At 42.2% G+C, this 12,674-nt stretch overlaps 1 protein-coding gene across 1 annotated transcript in view; it reads left to right on the top strand.

Moving 5' to 3' along the window:
- Nucleotides 1-12,674, top strand: part of STRA6 (signaling receptor and transporter of retinol STRA6) — a 64,792-nt gene that overhangs the window by 33,339 nt on the left and 18,779 nt on the right. The window contains exons 15-16 of the mRNA XM_085850491.1: nucleotides 3,230-3,278; nucleotides 10,069-10,186. Coding sequence (XP_085706617.1) covers nucleotides 3,230-3,278; nucleotides 10,069-10,186 — 167 coding nt within the window. The remainder of the gene's footprint in view (nucleotides 1-3,229; nucleotides 3,279-10,068; nucleotides 10,187-12,674) is intronic.

Raw genomic sequence — 12,674 nt, 5'->3', positions numbered from 1 at the left:
CTGTGGCAGCTCCGCCATATTGAGTGGCAAGAAAGTATTACCGTGTCCATAACAACCGATCGTCTCCACTTCAACTCCACCGTTATTTCCAAGCAAGCGATTTTTTTTTCTTCTGCAAATGGGTAAGAGTTGTTGTGCCCCGGGATGTACTCGGCGATATACCAAAGGCTCTGGAGGGCAGTTTTACCGCTTTCCCGCCGAAGTAGACCGACGAAATCTTTGGATATCGGTTCTGAGAAGAGAAAAATGGCGGCCTGGCGAACATGACTGGTTGTGTGGCCTTCGTTTTGTCTCCGGTATGTAACTAATTTCTGATACGTTATTTGAGTAGTTGGTATTAAATAGCTGGTGGTTACAAAATATTGTCTGATTTGTATCATTAAAATGCATTATATCCCTTGTTTTATTGACAGAATGAGATCGGCTCGATCGCCTTTCTCACAGCCGTCGAACGCGCACAGTTCTGAGTTGTTTCACCACAGAAAGTCACATCGATATGTATAATACATAAAAAACTATCACTTGGAAATATCCACAGCAGCGTGGCATTACACCGGATGTTTGTCATGGAAAAATATCATGTATCTGTAAACAAACTGACGAACGAAGATTTTATACAAACTCAGCATTTAGACAAGAGCTTCACTTGAAATTAACTTGTGGCAGCAGTCAGGTTAAAAAAGTGACGCTGGTTGCTGAACAAAACAAGCAACAACGACAATACAATAATAGTGAAATGAAAGAAAACAGGCTTACTTACCTTTACCTCACGATAATACAGTTCTTGTCACCTTTCGTCGAGATTATGTCACTCACAAACCCGGCGACATAACATGAGTAAGCGTCCATACTCGTGAAGGCTTTCAGGCTGGCTTGAGTGTGAGGACTCGGCGTTTCAACAAGGTAAACATTGATGTCGGGGAAAACGATTTGAGGCCAAAATTTCCTTTCTGTTGTCCATTTATCCTTTGAAATAATATAAGGATCTTCACTAAGACCACACAGCTTCAGTTTTTCGCAGTACCTCTTCGTAGATATATCATCTAATCCATGGAAATAGGCCAGAAGTTTGCGTGACACGTGTGTGGAAGCCATGATTTTTTGCCACTCAATATGGCGGACCCTTACCTTCCGCTGTGACGTCACTCGCTTAGTGCATAGGGTCAATACATTAATCGTGGTCATGCTGATTATACGTAGCCAGTCTGGATGTAGTTGGCCCAGAACTGTAGGAGTAGAGCGACAAACGCACAAACACCGGCCCGCGAATTATCGTAAAGATAAGGGAAGAAAGTGGGAAGCAACTGTGATTTTAACGCTCCATCTTTATTTACTTTTAACATTGTTCTTAACAAAGGGGAACAGAAACAATGCAGGCATGATGGGCCGAATGGCCTTCTCATGCGCCAAAGTTCCCTGTATGACATTGTTTAGAACGGGAAGAAATGGGGACGGGGAGGACAGAGAGTTGGGGTGGGGGTGCATGTAGTTGGAAGAGGGAGATTGAGACATTGGGAAGGGAAGGGGATAGAGGACTTTGGGTTGGGATGGTGGTTGAGTACTTGAGGTTTGGGGCAGTTGAGGACTTGAAGAATAAAGTGGGAGAGGATGACAGAGTTGGGTTGGGGGATTGGGGGGAGGGGGATTTGAGGACTTTGGGTTGGGAGGGGTTTGAGAATTTGAACAAATGGGGAGGGGAGCACAGAGTTTGGATGTGGTGTTGGGGAATGCAGAGAGAGGACAGAGTTGGGAGGGGTGTTTTGTGTGTGTGTGTGTGTGTGTGTGTGTGTGTGTGTGTGTGTGTATGTGTGTGTGTGTGTGTGTGTGTGTGTGTGTGTGTGTGTGTGTGTGTGTGTGTGTGTGTGTGTGTGTGTGTGTGTGTGTGTGTGTGTGTGTGTAGGGTTGGGGACCTGACATCACACTTTACATTATGCAGAATTTCCATGGGCCCCAGATCGTTCCATTTGGTCTTTTGGTTCTTCGGAGTCTTTTGCGCCCTCTGGGCCTTTTAAGTCCTTGGGGTCTTTTGGGTACTCGGGGGGGGGGGGGGGGGTTTTTGGATGTTTTGATTCCCTGGGGTCTTTTGGGTCCTCAGGGTCTTACATCTGTACGTGCAGATAGAGAATTGCTTTATTTGATAATGGCATATATTCAGTATACTTGTGACGACCCCTATTTTGACTCCATTCTGCTTGAACCAGACCAGGTAAGTATTTCCTTGTAAAAGCCAAGATATAACTTCAGTATTATTCATATCAATTCGCAAATAAACTGCATCATCCCTCCAGCAAAGAGTCAATTTTGCACTAGTTGGCTTGTTTTAATGCCAACACCATCATTACCTTTGCCACAGAAGGTGGAAGGAGGTTATGTTTTCACCCCTCTCTCTGTTTGTCTGTCTGTCTGTTTGTGTGCAGGATATCTCAAAAAGTTGTGGACAGATTCAGATTAAATTTTGAGAGTGGGTTGGGTGTTTGACGAGAAAGAACTGATTAGATTTTGTCGAAGATCCGATTCCAGATCCAGCGACGAGAATTTTTAAAGTGATTCTTCACTGTTGAGAGATCAGGCCAAAAACAATATATATAGCACGTTATCTCAAAAAGTTGTAGATGGATTCGGATGAAACTTGGTGGACACATTGGGGGTGTGAGAAGGAAGAATTGACTCAATTTTGGTGCAGATCCGGATCTGATAATTTTTTCACTGATTCTCCATCATTGAGAGATAGGGCGAAACCGATCTATAGCATGATATCTCAAAAAGTTGTGGACAGATTTCGATGAAACTTGGCGGACAGGTTGGATGAGTGACCAGGAAGAATTGATTCGATTTTTGTGAAGATCTGAATCTGGATCTGGATACGAGAATTATTTAATTTTTGAAGTGATTCTTCAATATTGAGAGGTAGGGCCAAAAACAATATATAGCATGATATTTCAAAAATTGATTGGGTCTGATATGTTCTCGTGGTTCAGGCATTGCATGGCAGAGGTATGCGCTCTACCGAGTGCCCTTCTAGTTATTATTGAAATTCAGGTTTTACAGAATAATAACTTTGCCCACATCATTAGATTGTGCAGTTGGAATAGTCGTTTGTGATATAATGTTTATGAAAAAAAAATTGGTGGCAAAATTAACCTATCTGCCAATGCTAATCTCGTGAATTATTAAGATGCTTATTTCACTCATTTGTTGTGCTTATGGTATTCTTTAAATATTTGTACAGGTTTCCTGGATGTCCTTTGGAGGCCTTCAGATGGCACACATCATTATTGGTGGGTAATGTCAGTAAAAGTGATGAGTTTTCTTTTGACAATCTTCTTGATTTACATATGTGTTATAAAACCGATAGTATGTGAAACTGATGCTGTACAAGGAATGTGGTCCGCAGTGGAGATCAAAGAAATGTAAATATAAATTAGTAATCAACAATATTGTTTCACATTAACGTATGATCATTCATATGTAACATTCCTCACAACAAAAACTACAAATGATGGTGATAATAATAATAACAATAAGTTCCCCAGTCAACCCGACAAGGTGAGACTAATTGTTAAAGCAGTAGTAGTATCACCACAATCTCTTCAAACGACCTCACCTCAGACGACACTCAAGATAAGGCAGAATCTCTCAATTATATTATGTCCCAACCTTAACTCTCACACACATCACATGGAGTAGTACTGGTTATACTGAGCATTTACCTCTTAATTATCTTTCCCCGTTTTACCCACTCACACACTGAGGAATTGATTCTGTAGATTTAACACCTGATAATGTTGAGAAAGTTTTATCCAGGCTCAACTCTTCATCGGCAACAGACGCAGATGGCATCAGTGTCGGCATTCTCAAATCCTTCGCCGCTGCTCTGGCTTCTCCTTTGTCTGCTCTCTTGGCCACCTCTCATCTGCCGAGAAATCCACCAATATCACATCCATTGACAAAAAGGTGGAGATTTTTATTTCTTTGTTTCCAATGTCAAGGCTCGTAAAAGAGCTAACACACAGAACTTACAACAAGGGGAGCAGGAGATAACAGAGGCAGAAGATGGAAGGACAAAACAGTGGGGGACAGACATGAGGAGCTCTGAGGAAGGGAGAGGGATGGGGCGGGGTACACAGGGTAAACTAGATGGACACGACAGGGACTTTCAGGAAGAAAAGCAGGTAATTTGAAGGATGTGGGTTTGGGGTGGATTAGCAGGGGTAAAAAAAAGATCGTAGTTTTGTATGGGGGAAGATAAGTGATGGTGGTGAACTGCTGTTTTGAATACCTGGAGGGAAGAGTGGGATTGAAGATAGTGTGGGAGTTTTTCCAAAGGTGGGAAAAAAAGAGTTATGAAAGAGTGAAGGTGAGCAGTGATTCGTGATTTTGGTAGTTTTGCCAGAAGGGGGTTGTTGGCAGACCTTGAGTGCCCGGCGGAAATATGGGGGGGGGGGGACATATCACAGACAGAGCAGTGGGGGCGAGGCCAGAGACAAGACTGTAGAAGACAGAAAGACCACCGACCTGCCTGTGGTGATAGAGTGAGAGACCCAAAGACTCAGCCTCATCGTGGTAGATATCAATGATCCAAAATGCCTTGGTTTCCACAGCGTGAAGCCGAGATAGGCGGGAGGTGGGAGCACCAGCCCAAAGGGGAGAGCAGTACTCCATCAGGCTGTGGACAAAAGCTATGTATGTGGTCAGGAGCTCAGGTGTGTCAGGAGCTCAGGACTTTGCACAACGGATGATACCCAGTCGGCAACTGGCTTTGGAGGCCAGCTTCAATATGTGGCTTTCCCAGGAAAGGTCACGGCAGATAGTGAGACCCAGAAGCTTGAGTGAAAGGAATTCTTCAAGAGAATTGTTGAGAAAGTAGATTGGGGGGGGGGGGGGTTCCAGACGGTCCTTTCGGAGAGACATAGTGAGAGTGTGAGATTTGTCCGGATTGAAAGACCGTGTTGGACCAGTTTGTGATTTTATCCAGATCTGCGGAGAGGGATGAGGCTGCTGCTTGCCAGTCTGAGGGATGACGCTGCTGCTTGCCGGTCTGAGGGATGACGGATGGTACGGCAGAGGGTGGAGTCATCTACATTGAGACAAAGAGGATTTTCCAGAGAGTGAGAGAGATCATTGATAAAAACCAGAAAAAGAACAGGGCTCAGAACGCTGCCTTGAGGAACTCCAGCTTGGACAGGAAGAGGGGATGAAAGAACTCCATTTGGGGCCACACGTTGACTGCGACAGGAGAGGAAGTCTGTTAGCCATGAGTGGAGATGGCCTTGGATACCATAGGAAGAGAGTTTGGTGAGCATGGCAGGGTGCCAGACTGTATCAAAAGCACGCGATATGTCCAGGGATATGACTGATTTTATGTCTGGCACTGAGAACCTCCATCCATTGTTGGGAGAGCAGAAGCAGCATATCCAAGGTAGAGTGACCTGGTCTGAATCCAAATTGATGATTGGAAATCAAGCCATTGGAGAAGAGGATGGTTTTATTGTCTGAAGCAATGATGGATTCCATAACCTTGCTGATAATTGGGAGAAGGCTGATTGGTCTGGAGTTGCAGGGATCTGTTTTTGCACCTTTTTATGTAGAGCGGTAATGTTTGCTGATTTCCAAGCAGATGGCAAATATCCTTGAGCAAATGAGTGGGTGAATAGAACAGAGAGAGGGTGAGCAAGAGCAGCAGGGCAGGAGTTCTAGGACACGTGGGCTGATCCCGTCTGAATCGGTTGCAGAATCTGTGTCGAGGTTTGACAGCAAGCTCTCCACTTTGTCAGGAGAAAAGAGCACAGAGCCCAGGAACAGCTGTGTGTGACTGGGAAAGGTGAGTACAGAAACAGATGGGTTTGGAACACAGGATTTAGAAGTGAACATGGAGTTTAGCCATTCAGCCTTTTCACCTGCAGTGTCAGCTGTGCAGTCATTTGAGGTAAAGGTGGGGATTGGGGGGGGGGTGGCATTCACCAGAAACAGACTTGATTTGATGCCAGCAGGATTTGGAGGAAGACAGGTTTGAAAGTTCAAACTTGAGATTGGAAAGATGTTGTTTTCTGGTTCTCCTGAGGGTAGACACACACTTGCTCTGAGCTTTGTGGCAGGAACTAAGATTGCCTTCAGTTGGATTGGCCTTCCATGAAGCGAAGGCAAGTTGTTTCAGGAGAACTGCCTTGCCACAATCTTCAATATACCATGGGCAGGAGGAAGGGTAGGACAACTGAAGACGAGATGGGATACATCTGTTCATGAGAGAGAGCAAGTTTCTTTGAAAGAATTCCCAGGGTGAGTTGATGTCAGAGAAAGTAGAGATGGGAGACCAGTCTGTAAGTTTGATGGCTGCCTGGAGTCCCTGCCAGTCGGCCTGAGTGAAATGCCAAACTTGACTGCACTGAGGTGGTTCTCTAATAACAGCCAGAGATGTCCACTTTGACAAGCATGTGGTCAGATGAACCGATTAAAGCGGAGGAAGAACAGCAGATATTTTCAGGGAAATTGGTCAAAATCAGATCCAGAAGAGATGAAGTACTGTTGGTTGATATCCAGGGCAGGAAGTTGACTGATTGAGTCACAGAAATCTTAATTCTCTCAACTATAGGTCATTAAGCTTACTTCCAATTAAAACATGGAATCCACCATTGCTGCTAATGTCAAAACTTTCCCTTCTTCAAACATTATGATCTCTAAGCATGGGTTTGTATTCCATCACAGACACTCAATTCGGGATGTGGTGCTGCTGCTCACTCTGAGCAATGGCCACAGGCCATAAATCTCTAACTGGAGGCCAAACCACTGGAAGAGGTGTAGTCTCTTGAACTCTTGAGGCCTCATCTTCAGCCATGACTTTTGGGATGACCATATTGCAAAGCTGTGCCGAGAAAGCCAGTGGCAGACTGGGCATAATCCGTCCACCATTCCAAGTAATTCCTTGATAAATCAGAACTAATGACAATGTACAAGACCTTGATCTGTAGCTCAATGGAGTACTGTTCTCCCCTTTGGGCTGGTGCCCTGACATCACATCCATCTCTCCTAGATTTTATCGGATCTCAAATTCTCAACACTAGAAGCACCCGCTCCCTACGGGAGCCGTCAAGGGGTCATGTTATTATATTTATGCCTATTTTACCCTAAGGGGTCCCAGGATTACACACCCAAAAAATGGCTGCGATCGGTTCTGCCGTTTTTGCGGTACCTGGGAACAGAGACAGACAGACGATGACTTATAGTAAGATTATTGGCATTTTCCGCAGTGAGATGAAAGCACAAGGCTTGTTCTCACAATGCACACAGGTCAGTGGACTGTTTTCCTACAACCTCTCATCCAATCTCGTTCCCTCCTCTCCCTCAATCTTCTGACCTACTCCAGCTCTTGCACATCACATGCATTCTTCCAGTAACCTCCTCTGGTGAATATCCCAAAATATAGGCTCACTGCACATCTCAAACTCTGTTGTTCTTTTCTCCCATTTGTGTATCCACCTTCATCAGGCTGTTCAAGCCCAACATTCACAACAGTGCTTCAAGCAGGTAATGCATTGCCATTTCATGTCATCCTCTGTCCTTACCTGTGATATTTTCTTCCCTTAGGCCCGTCACATTTGCTCTACGGCAGCCGTACACCCTCTGAATTGACAGAAACGTGCGGCGGCCGCAGAGTTTCTGCGGTGGCCTCAGGGTGGCCCTAAGCCGTTTGGCTATATTTTACAAGATATAGGGGTCGCCGTGGAATTATAACGCGGAGTTATAACTTTTTTAATTTCTATGTTCGCCGTAGCAATTCGACAAGCCGAAACAAAAGAACTGGCAAAAAAAAGGAACCCACTTGTTACCGTCCGTCTGACTGCACGTTCGCCTTAGGCCCCCCTGCGGTCCCCCTGCGGTTGCCTTGCGGTCACCTTGCAGGCACCTTGCGTCTGCCTTGAAAATTATATGGCCGCTGCAGGAACGCCCAAAGGCGTTCGACATCCAATGCGACATCAAATCAAAGACCGTACGGCACCCCCACGTTTTCGGTCTCTACAATTTATAAATATGCCGTGCGGCTCCCCGAAAAATAAAAACATATGTGACTGCTACATTGTGTGACCGTGGAAATACTGCGGCAGCCCTATTATTGCTAGTGGCCATAGATTTTGGAGACCCCACGGCCGCCGTGGCAAATGTGACTTAGGCCTTATAAACCACATTTAACCCAACATTCTTACTTGCAGGTTTTTTGTTCACCCTTCTTTTCCTGTTCATTCTTTCACTTGCTCGTTTTGCCCAACTGCTGCCCCACTCTGTTTGTTGCCTTTTCACCCTCTGTCACTTCACTATTTGATGAGCCTTGATCTCTCAAAGAAAAACACAAAGCACTTGACCCACTTTGTATGCATACAGTACATAACAAAATAGATTGCTCATTACAAAATTATTTGAGGAATACACATTACCCCAGTTATCTCTATTTCAGCATTCATTCCCTTGAAGAGAATATGTCAAGGTGCAATCACAGTGAAGACCGAATTTGCTGTTAATATTTGTATTTAACAAGAGTGTTGTTCATTAGAGTACAAACCCCATGCCCTGCAGTGCGTGATACTATTGTTAAGCATTTATTTTTGCGAATTTGCTGAAACACAAAAAAACAGACTTATAGAGACACTGATAACTAAGACTGGTGTGATAACAGCTTTAGACCCCACATTACCCAATCTGTTTTTCGGACCCAGGACCTTCCACAAACGTTGCTTAGTACAGTTACATGTAATATGTGAACTTCATCATAAACAATAATATGGTACATTTTCCTCATGCAAGTTAAATGGTGCATTTTAACTCAAATTCACTAAAATTGTCCAGTGTTGTCTCTGCCTAATAGAGTAATAGCCAACACATGATCAAAATTTTGTCCAAATCCATATAAAATGTTTCTTTTAGGTTTGCCCTTTCAAAGTTACATTTTGCCATACTTTGACCAACTGCTGTGACCTTTACTTTTGGCCAAATTCCCTATAATTGAACAATATACTGTATCTCAGGGTAGACTCCCAACTCCGTTCAGTTTCGTTACAATTAGCCCACTGGTTTATTAGTAACTAAGTTCATCTTTGCCTTTTAAATTGCATTCCTCAAAATTATGACTTGAAGCTCTGACCTTGACATGCTACACAGACTAAAATTAAGTTTTCCCAGCTTTGGCTAAGGTCGAACCCACCTGCCAAGTCATATCAAAATAGGCCCACTCATTTTTGAGATATTTTATTACCATGCAAAAGCAAACGTAACCCCACCAAAATAACCAGACGATAGTGTACACATAAAAATAAAAATAAAATCATTATATTAATTTAGTTTCCAGGTGTTTATGTACAATATTTAATTTCAGCACTTTCACGACAAAATTATGAACTTTAAATTATCCTCCCTTATTCCATTTATTACGATACTGCAGTTGCTATTTTATAGATTTTTATGGACTTGGTGACAATATTTTAGTAAAATGCGCAGCAATGTTAAAACGGATTAGGCATGATTTATGATTGATTTTGTATGATTTAAATACATATTTACACAATGTTTGTATGATTTAAAATACATATTTTATACAGTTTGTATGATTTAAAATACATATTTTATACAATGTTTGTATGATTTAAAATGCATATTTTATACAATGTTTGTATGATTTAAAATACATATTTTATACAATGTTTGTATGATTTAAAATATATATTTACACAATGCTTGTATGATTTAAAATACATATTTTATACAATGTTTGTATGATTTAAAATACATATTTTATACAATGTTTGTATGATTTAAAATACATATTTTATACAATGTTTGTATGATTTAAATACATATTTTATACAACGGACCATTTATAGAATATATAACACTATAATTTGTACAATTGACAATTTAAAGAATGATGAGACAAAGCTTTTGCCGGTAAATTATCATCTCAAATAATAATTCTGAAATTAGTCATTATTGTCAAAATTTAAAGTACCAAAAGTATAAAGGATAGCACAAGGTACATTAATATAAATTGCTTACCATGTCCACAAGGAACAATGTGTGTTGCAGCATTTATCTTGAAGACGATCGTCTTCTTCTCCTGTGCCGTGCTGTTGTCCTTCACACTCATCGTGCCTCCGATGCACAGCCTCGCCGCCCTGGCCCTGAACGTCATCAAGAACCACTGGTAACACAGTGACCACTTAACCTGCATGTACACCTCTCGTTCTTCACCATCAGTCTCGTAAACGAATGCATGCAAACCGTTTGTGTGACTCAATGGTAAATATCGTCAATGAAATGGCTGTAGTGGATAACAACGTCGATGAATCACAACCCATGTGGTTAGACTAGAAAATACATCTCACAGCAAAGCAAATGCACCATCAATGGCTCATCCATACCCCTCTCAAATAGTGTCAACACATTGGGGTGATTGATGGAACATTTGAAAATGAAGCAGCAATTATTCTTTGCACATTCACAAACAGAAAATGGTCTTGGAGTATCGGGATGGGATGCACACTGCTTGAAAATGATGGAAATCACATCGAAATTCATAACTAATTTTGTACACTCCTGAATTTAATAAAGTCTTTACCACAAAAATTTGAAATATTTACCTATATCCTGTAAATATTTTGCTTGATTCTGTTTTTTTTGCAACTGAATTACAGGGGTTCAAAACCTGGAATGGCCCACCCTGTACTGTGTTCATATATATAATTCAGTTTAAATAAAATAAAGATTTTAAAGGCTGAAGAAGAAAACAAAACAAACTTTTTTGGAAGTTTACTGCCCGGTGATGCACGTCTTTTACACCACCATATTTAACATGTCAAATTCGTTATTTGTGCCTGGTCTTTGTGTCCTTCATGAGGTCCCTAAAAACAGTTCATTTCCTGTTTGGAATTATTTTCAATTTTGTTTGACTGCCAGACAGTCAGACCGACTGAAGAAATTACAGTAAAAGCTGTGTTATCCTGCACTTTACAAACCAGTGGCACATTCTATCAACCGGCACACAAGGGATCTCAAATAAGTTGTTTACACATGACCACACAGCTGACTCCAATTATTACCCCATCAAAACAGCCAACAAAAATGCGATACAAAGTCGACATGGCCTCAGCTGTGAAAATGAGGCTTTTCTCTTGACGAACTTCCATTGCAACCTCATGGTTGAAGAGCAGCGTCTATCCATCGTAAATCCACACGATCCGAGGTGCCACGGAAATCTCTTGGTTTCTCAAAACGTCACACATTTGCTTCCTTGCTTCTGAAAACCCTTCGGTGACGTTTCCTGAGTCGAGGTTCAATGTACCAAAAAAAACGGGAATAAGTTCATGTCCTAATTGTTGCCGTGACGCATCCAGCTCTCTCCACCCAACAACCAATCACATGATCCCAAATCTTGAGTAGAATATGAAAGTGAAAATGCAGGGGAAGAAGATGAAGTTCGCCTTCCAAAGGATCATGACTTCTGTTTCCCTGTCAAGCAGTACTGGTGGGAAGAGGAAGAGGATTGTTCCCAAAATCAACCAGAAGATTGACATATGTAGGAGACTGGAGAAGGGAGACAATCGCAATACGTTGATGTGCGAGTACACCATCAGATCATCAACCATCTATGACATCAAGGCCAAGAAGGACAAGTTACTGGAATTTTACACCAAGTCAGAGACAAACAAAGTGCCGACAAGCGCTGTAGTCTACAGAAGCCAAATATGGAGCAGCTAAAGTTCTGTGCGAATGGTTTGCTCTCAAGCATTCAGAGGGAATGCCAATCTCAGGACCGATGTTAATTGAGAATACAAAGTATTTTTATGATCAGATGTGTTTGACTGATCAATGTGCCTTTTCTGATGGCTGGCTGGCTTGTACTTCAAGCTGCGGCATGGGATACAGCAACTTGATATCACAGTAGAACAAAAGTCTGCAGATCACGATCCAAGAAATTCCCATGATGGTGATGCAAGCAAGTGATGATAATCCATTTAAAAAGATGACCAAAACTGAAATTGAAGAGTGGTGTGCAGTGGACCCAGTTATGACTTACTCCAAAATCATCGACATTGTTGTTAATCCACAGAAGGAAGTTGAACAACAAGAAGAAGACTTTTCAACTGAAATATCACTTTGGCTAATGCACGAGTGTTTTTCATTTCCAATCAGCTTGTAGAGCACTCACCAAATGGCTTAAGCACTCAAGCAAGCACTCCAACAAAATGGCTGATAAGGAATGGCTGGCTTGCCAAGCGATAGCAAGATGATTGGTGGTCTTGACATGCTTGTGAAATTTGCTGAAAGGCAGAAAGCTTACAGTACCCAGTAATTGATGCATCTGAACCTCATACAAGAACATTCCATGAGGATGAGGCAAGAAAAAAATGTAGCAGTCTGACATAAGGAAAGGGTTAAAGAAAGCATCTGGAGTTCGACAAGATGATGAGCTGGATGAGTCTGAGAAAGCGGGCGTTGACACTTTCGTATTTAGATCGTCCATCAACTTCAAAAGACGGATTTATCCATACTATAATTCATGGACCATTGTGTGTGTGTGATTGAGACGCTACTCCTACATTTCTGGCCCGATTACATCCAGACTAGCTACATAGAATCAGCATGACCCCAACTAGTGTATAGGGGTGTTTTTATATTTGCCAGTGGCTTTG

This window comes from Eptatretus burgeri, chromosome 12, assembly GCF_056783735.1.
Source record: "Eptatretus burgeri isolate ZD-2024b chromosome 12, Ebu_testis_v1, whole genome shotgun sequence".
Lineage (NCBI taxonomy): Eukaryota > Metazoa > Chordata > Myxini > Myxiniformes > Myxinidae > Eptatretus > Eptatretus burgeri.
This window is presented reverse-complemented; position numbering and strand designations above follow the sequence as displayed.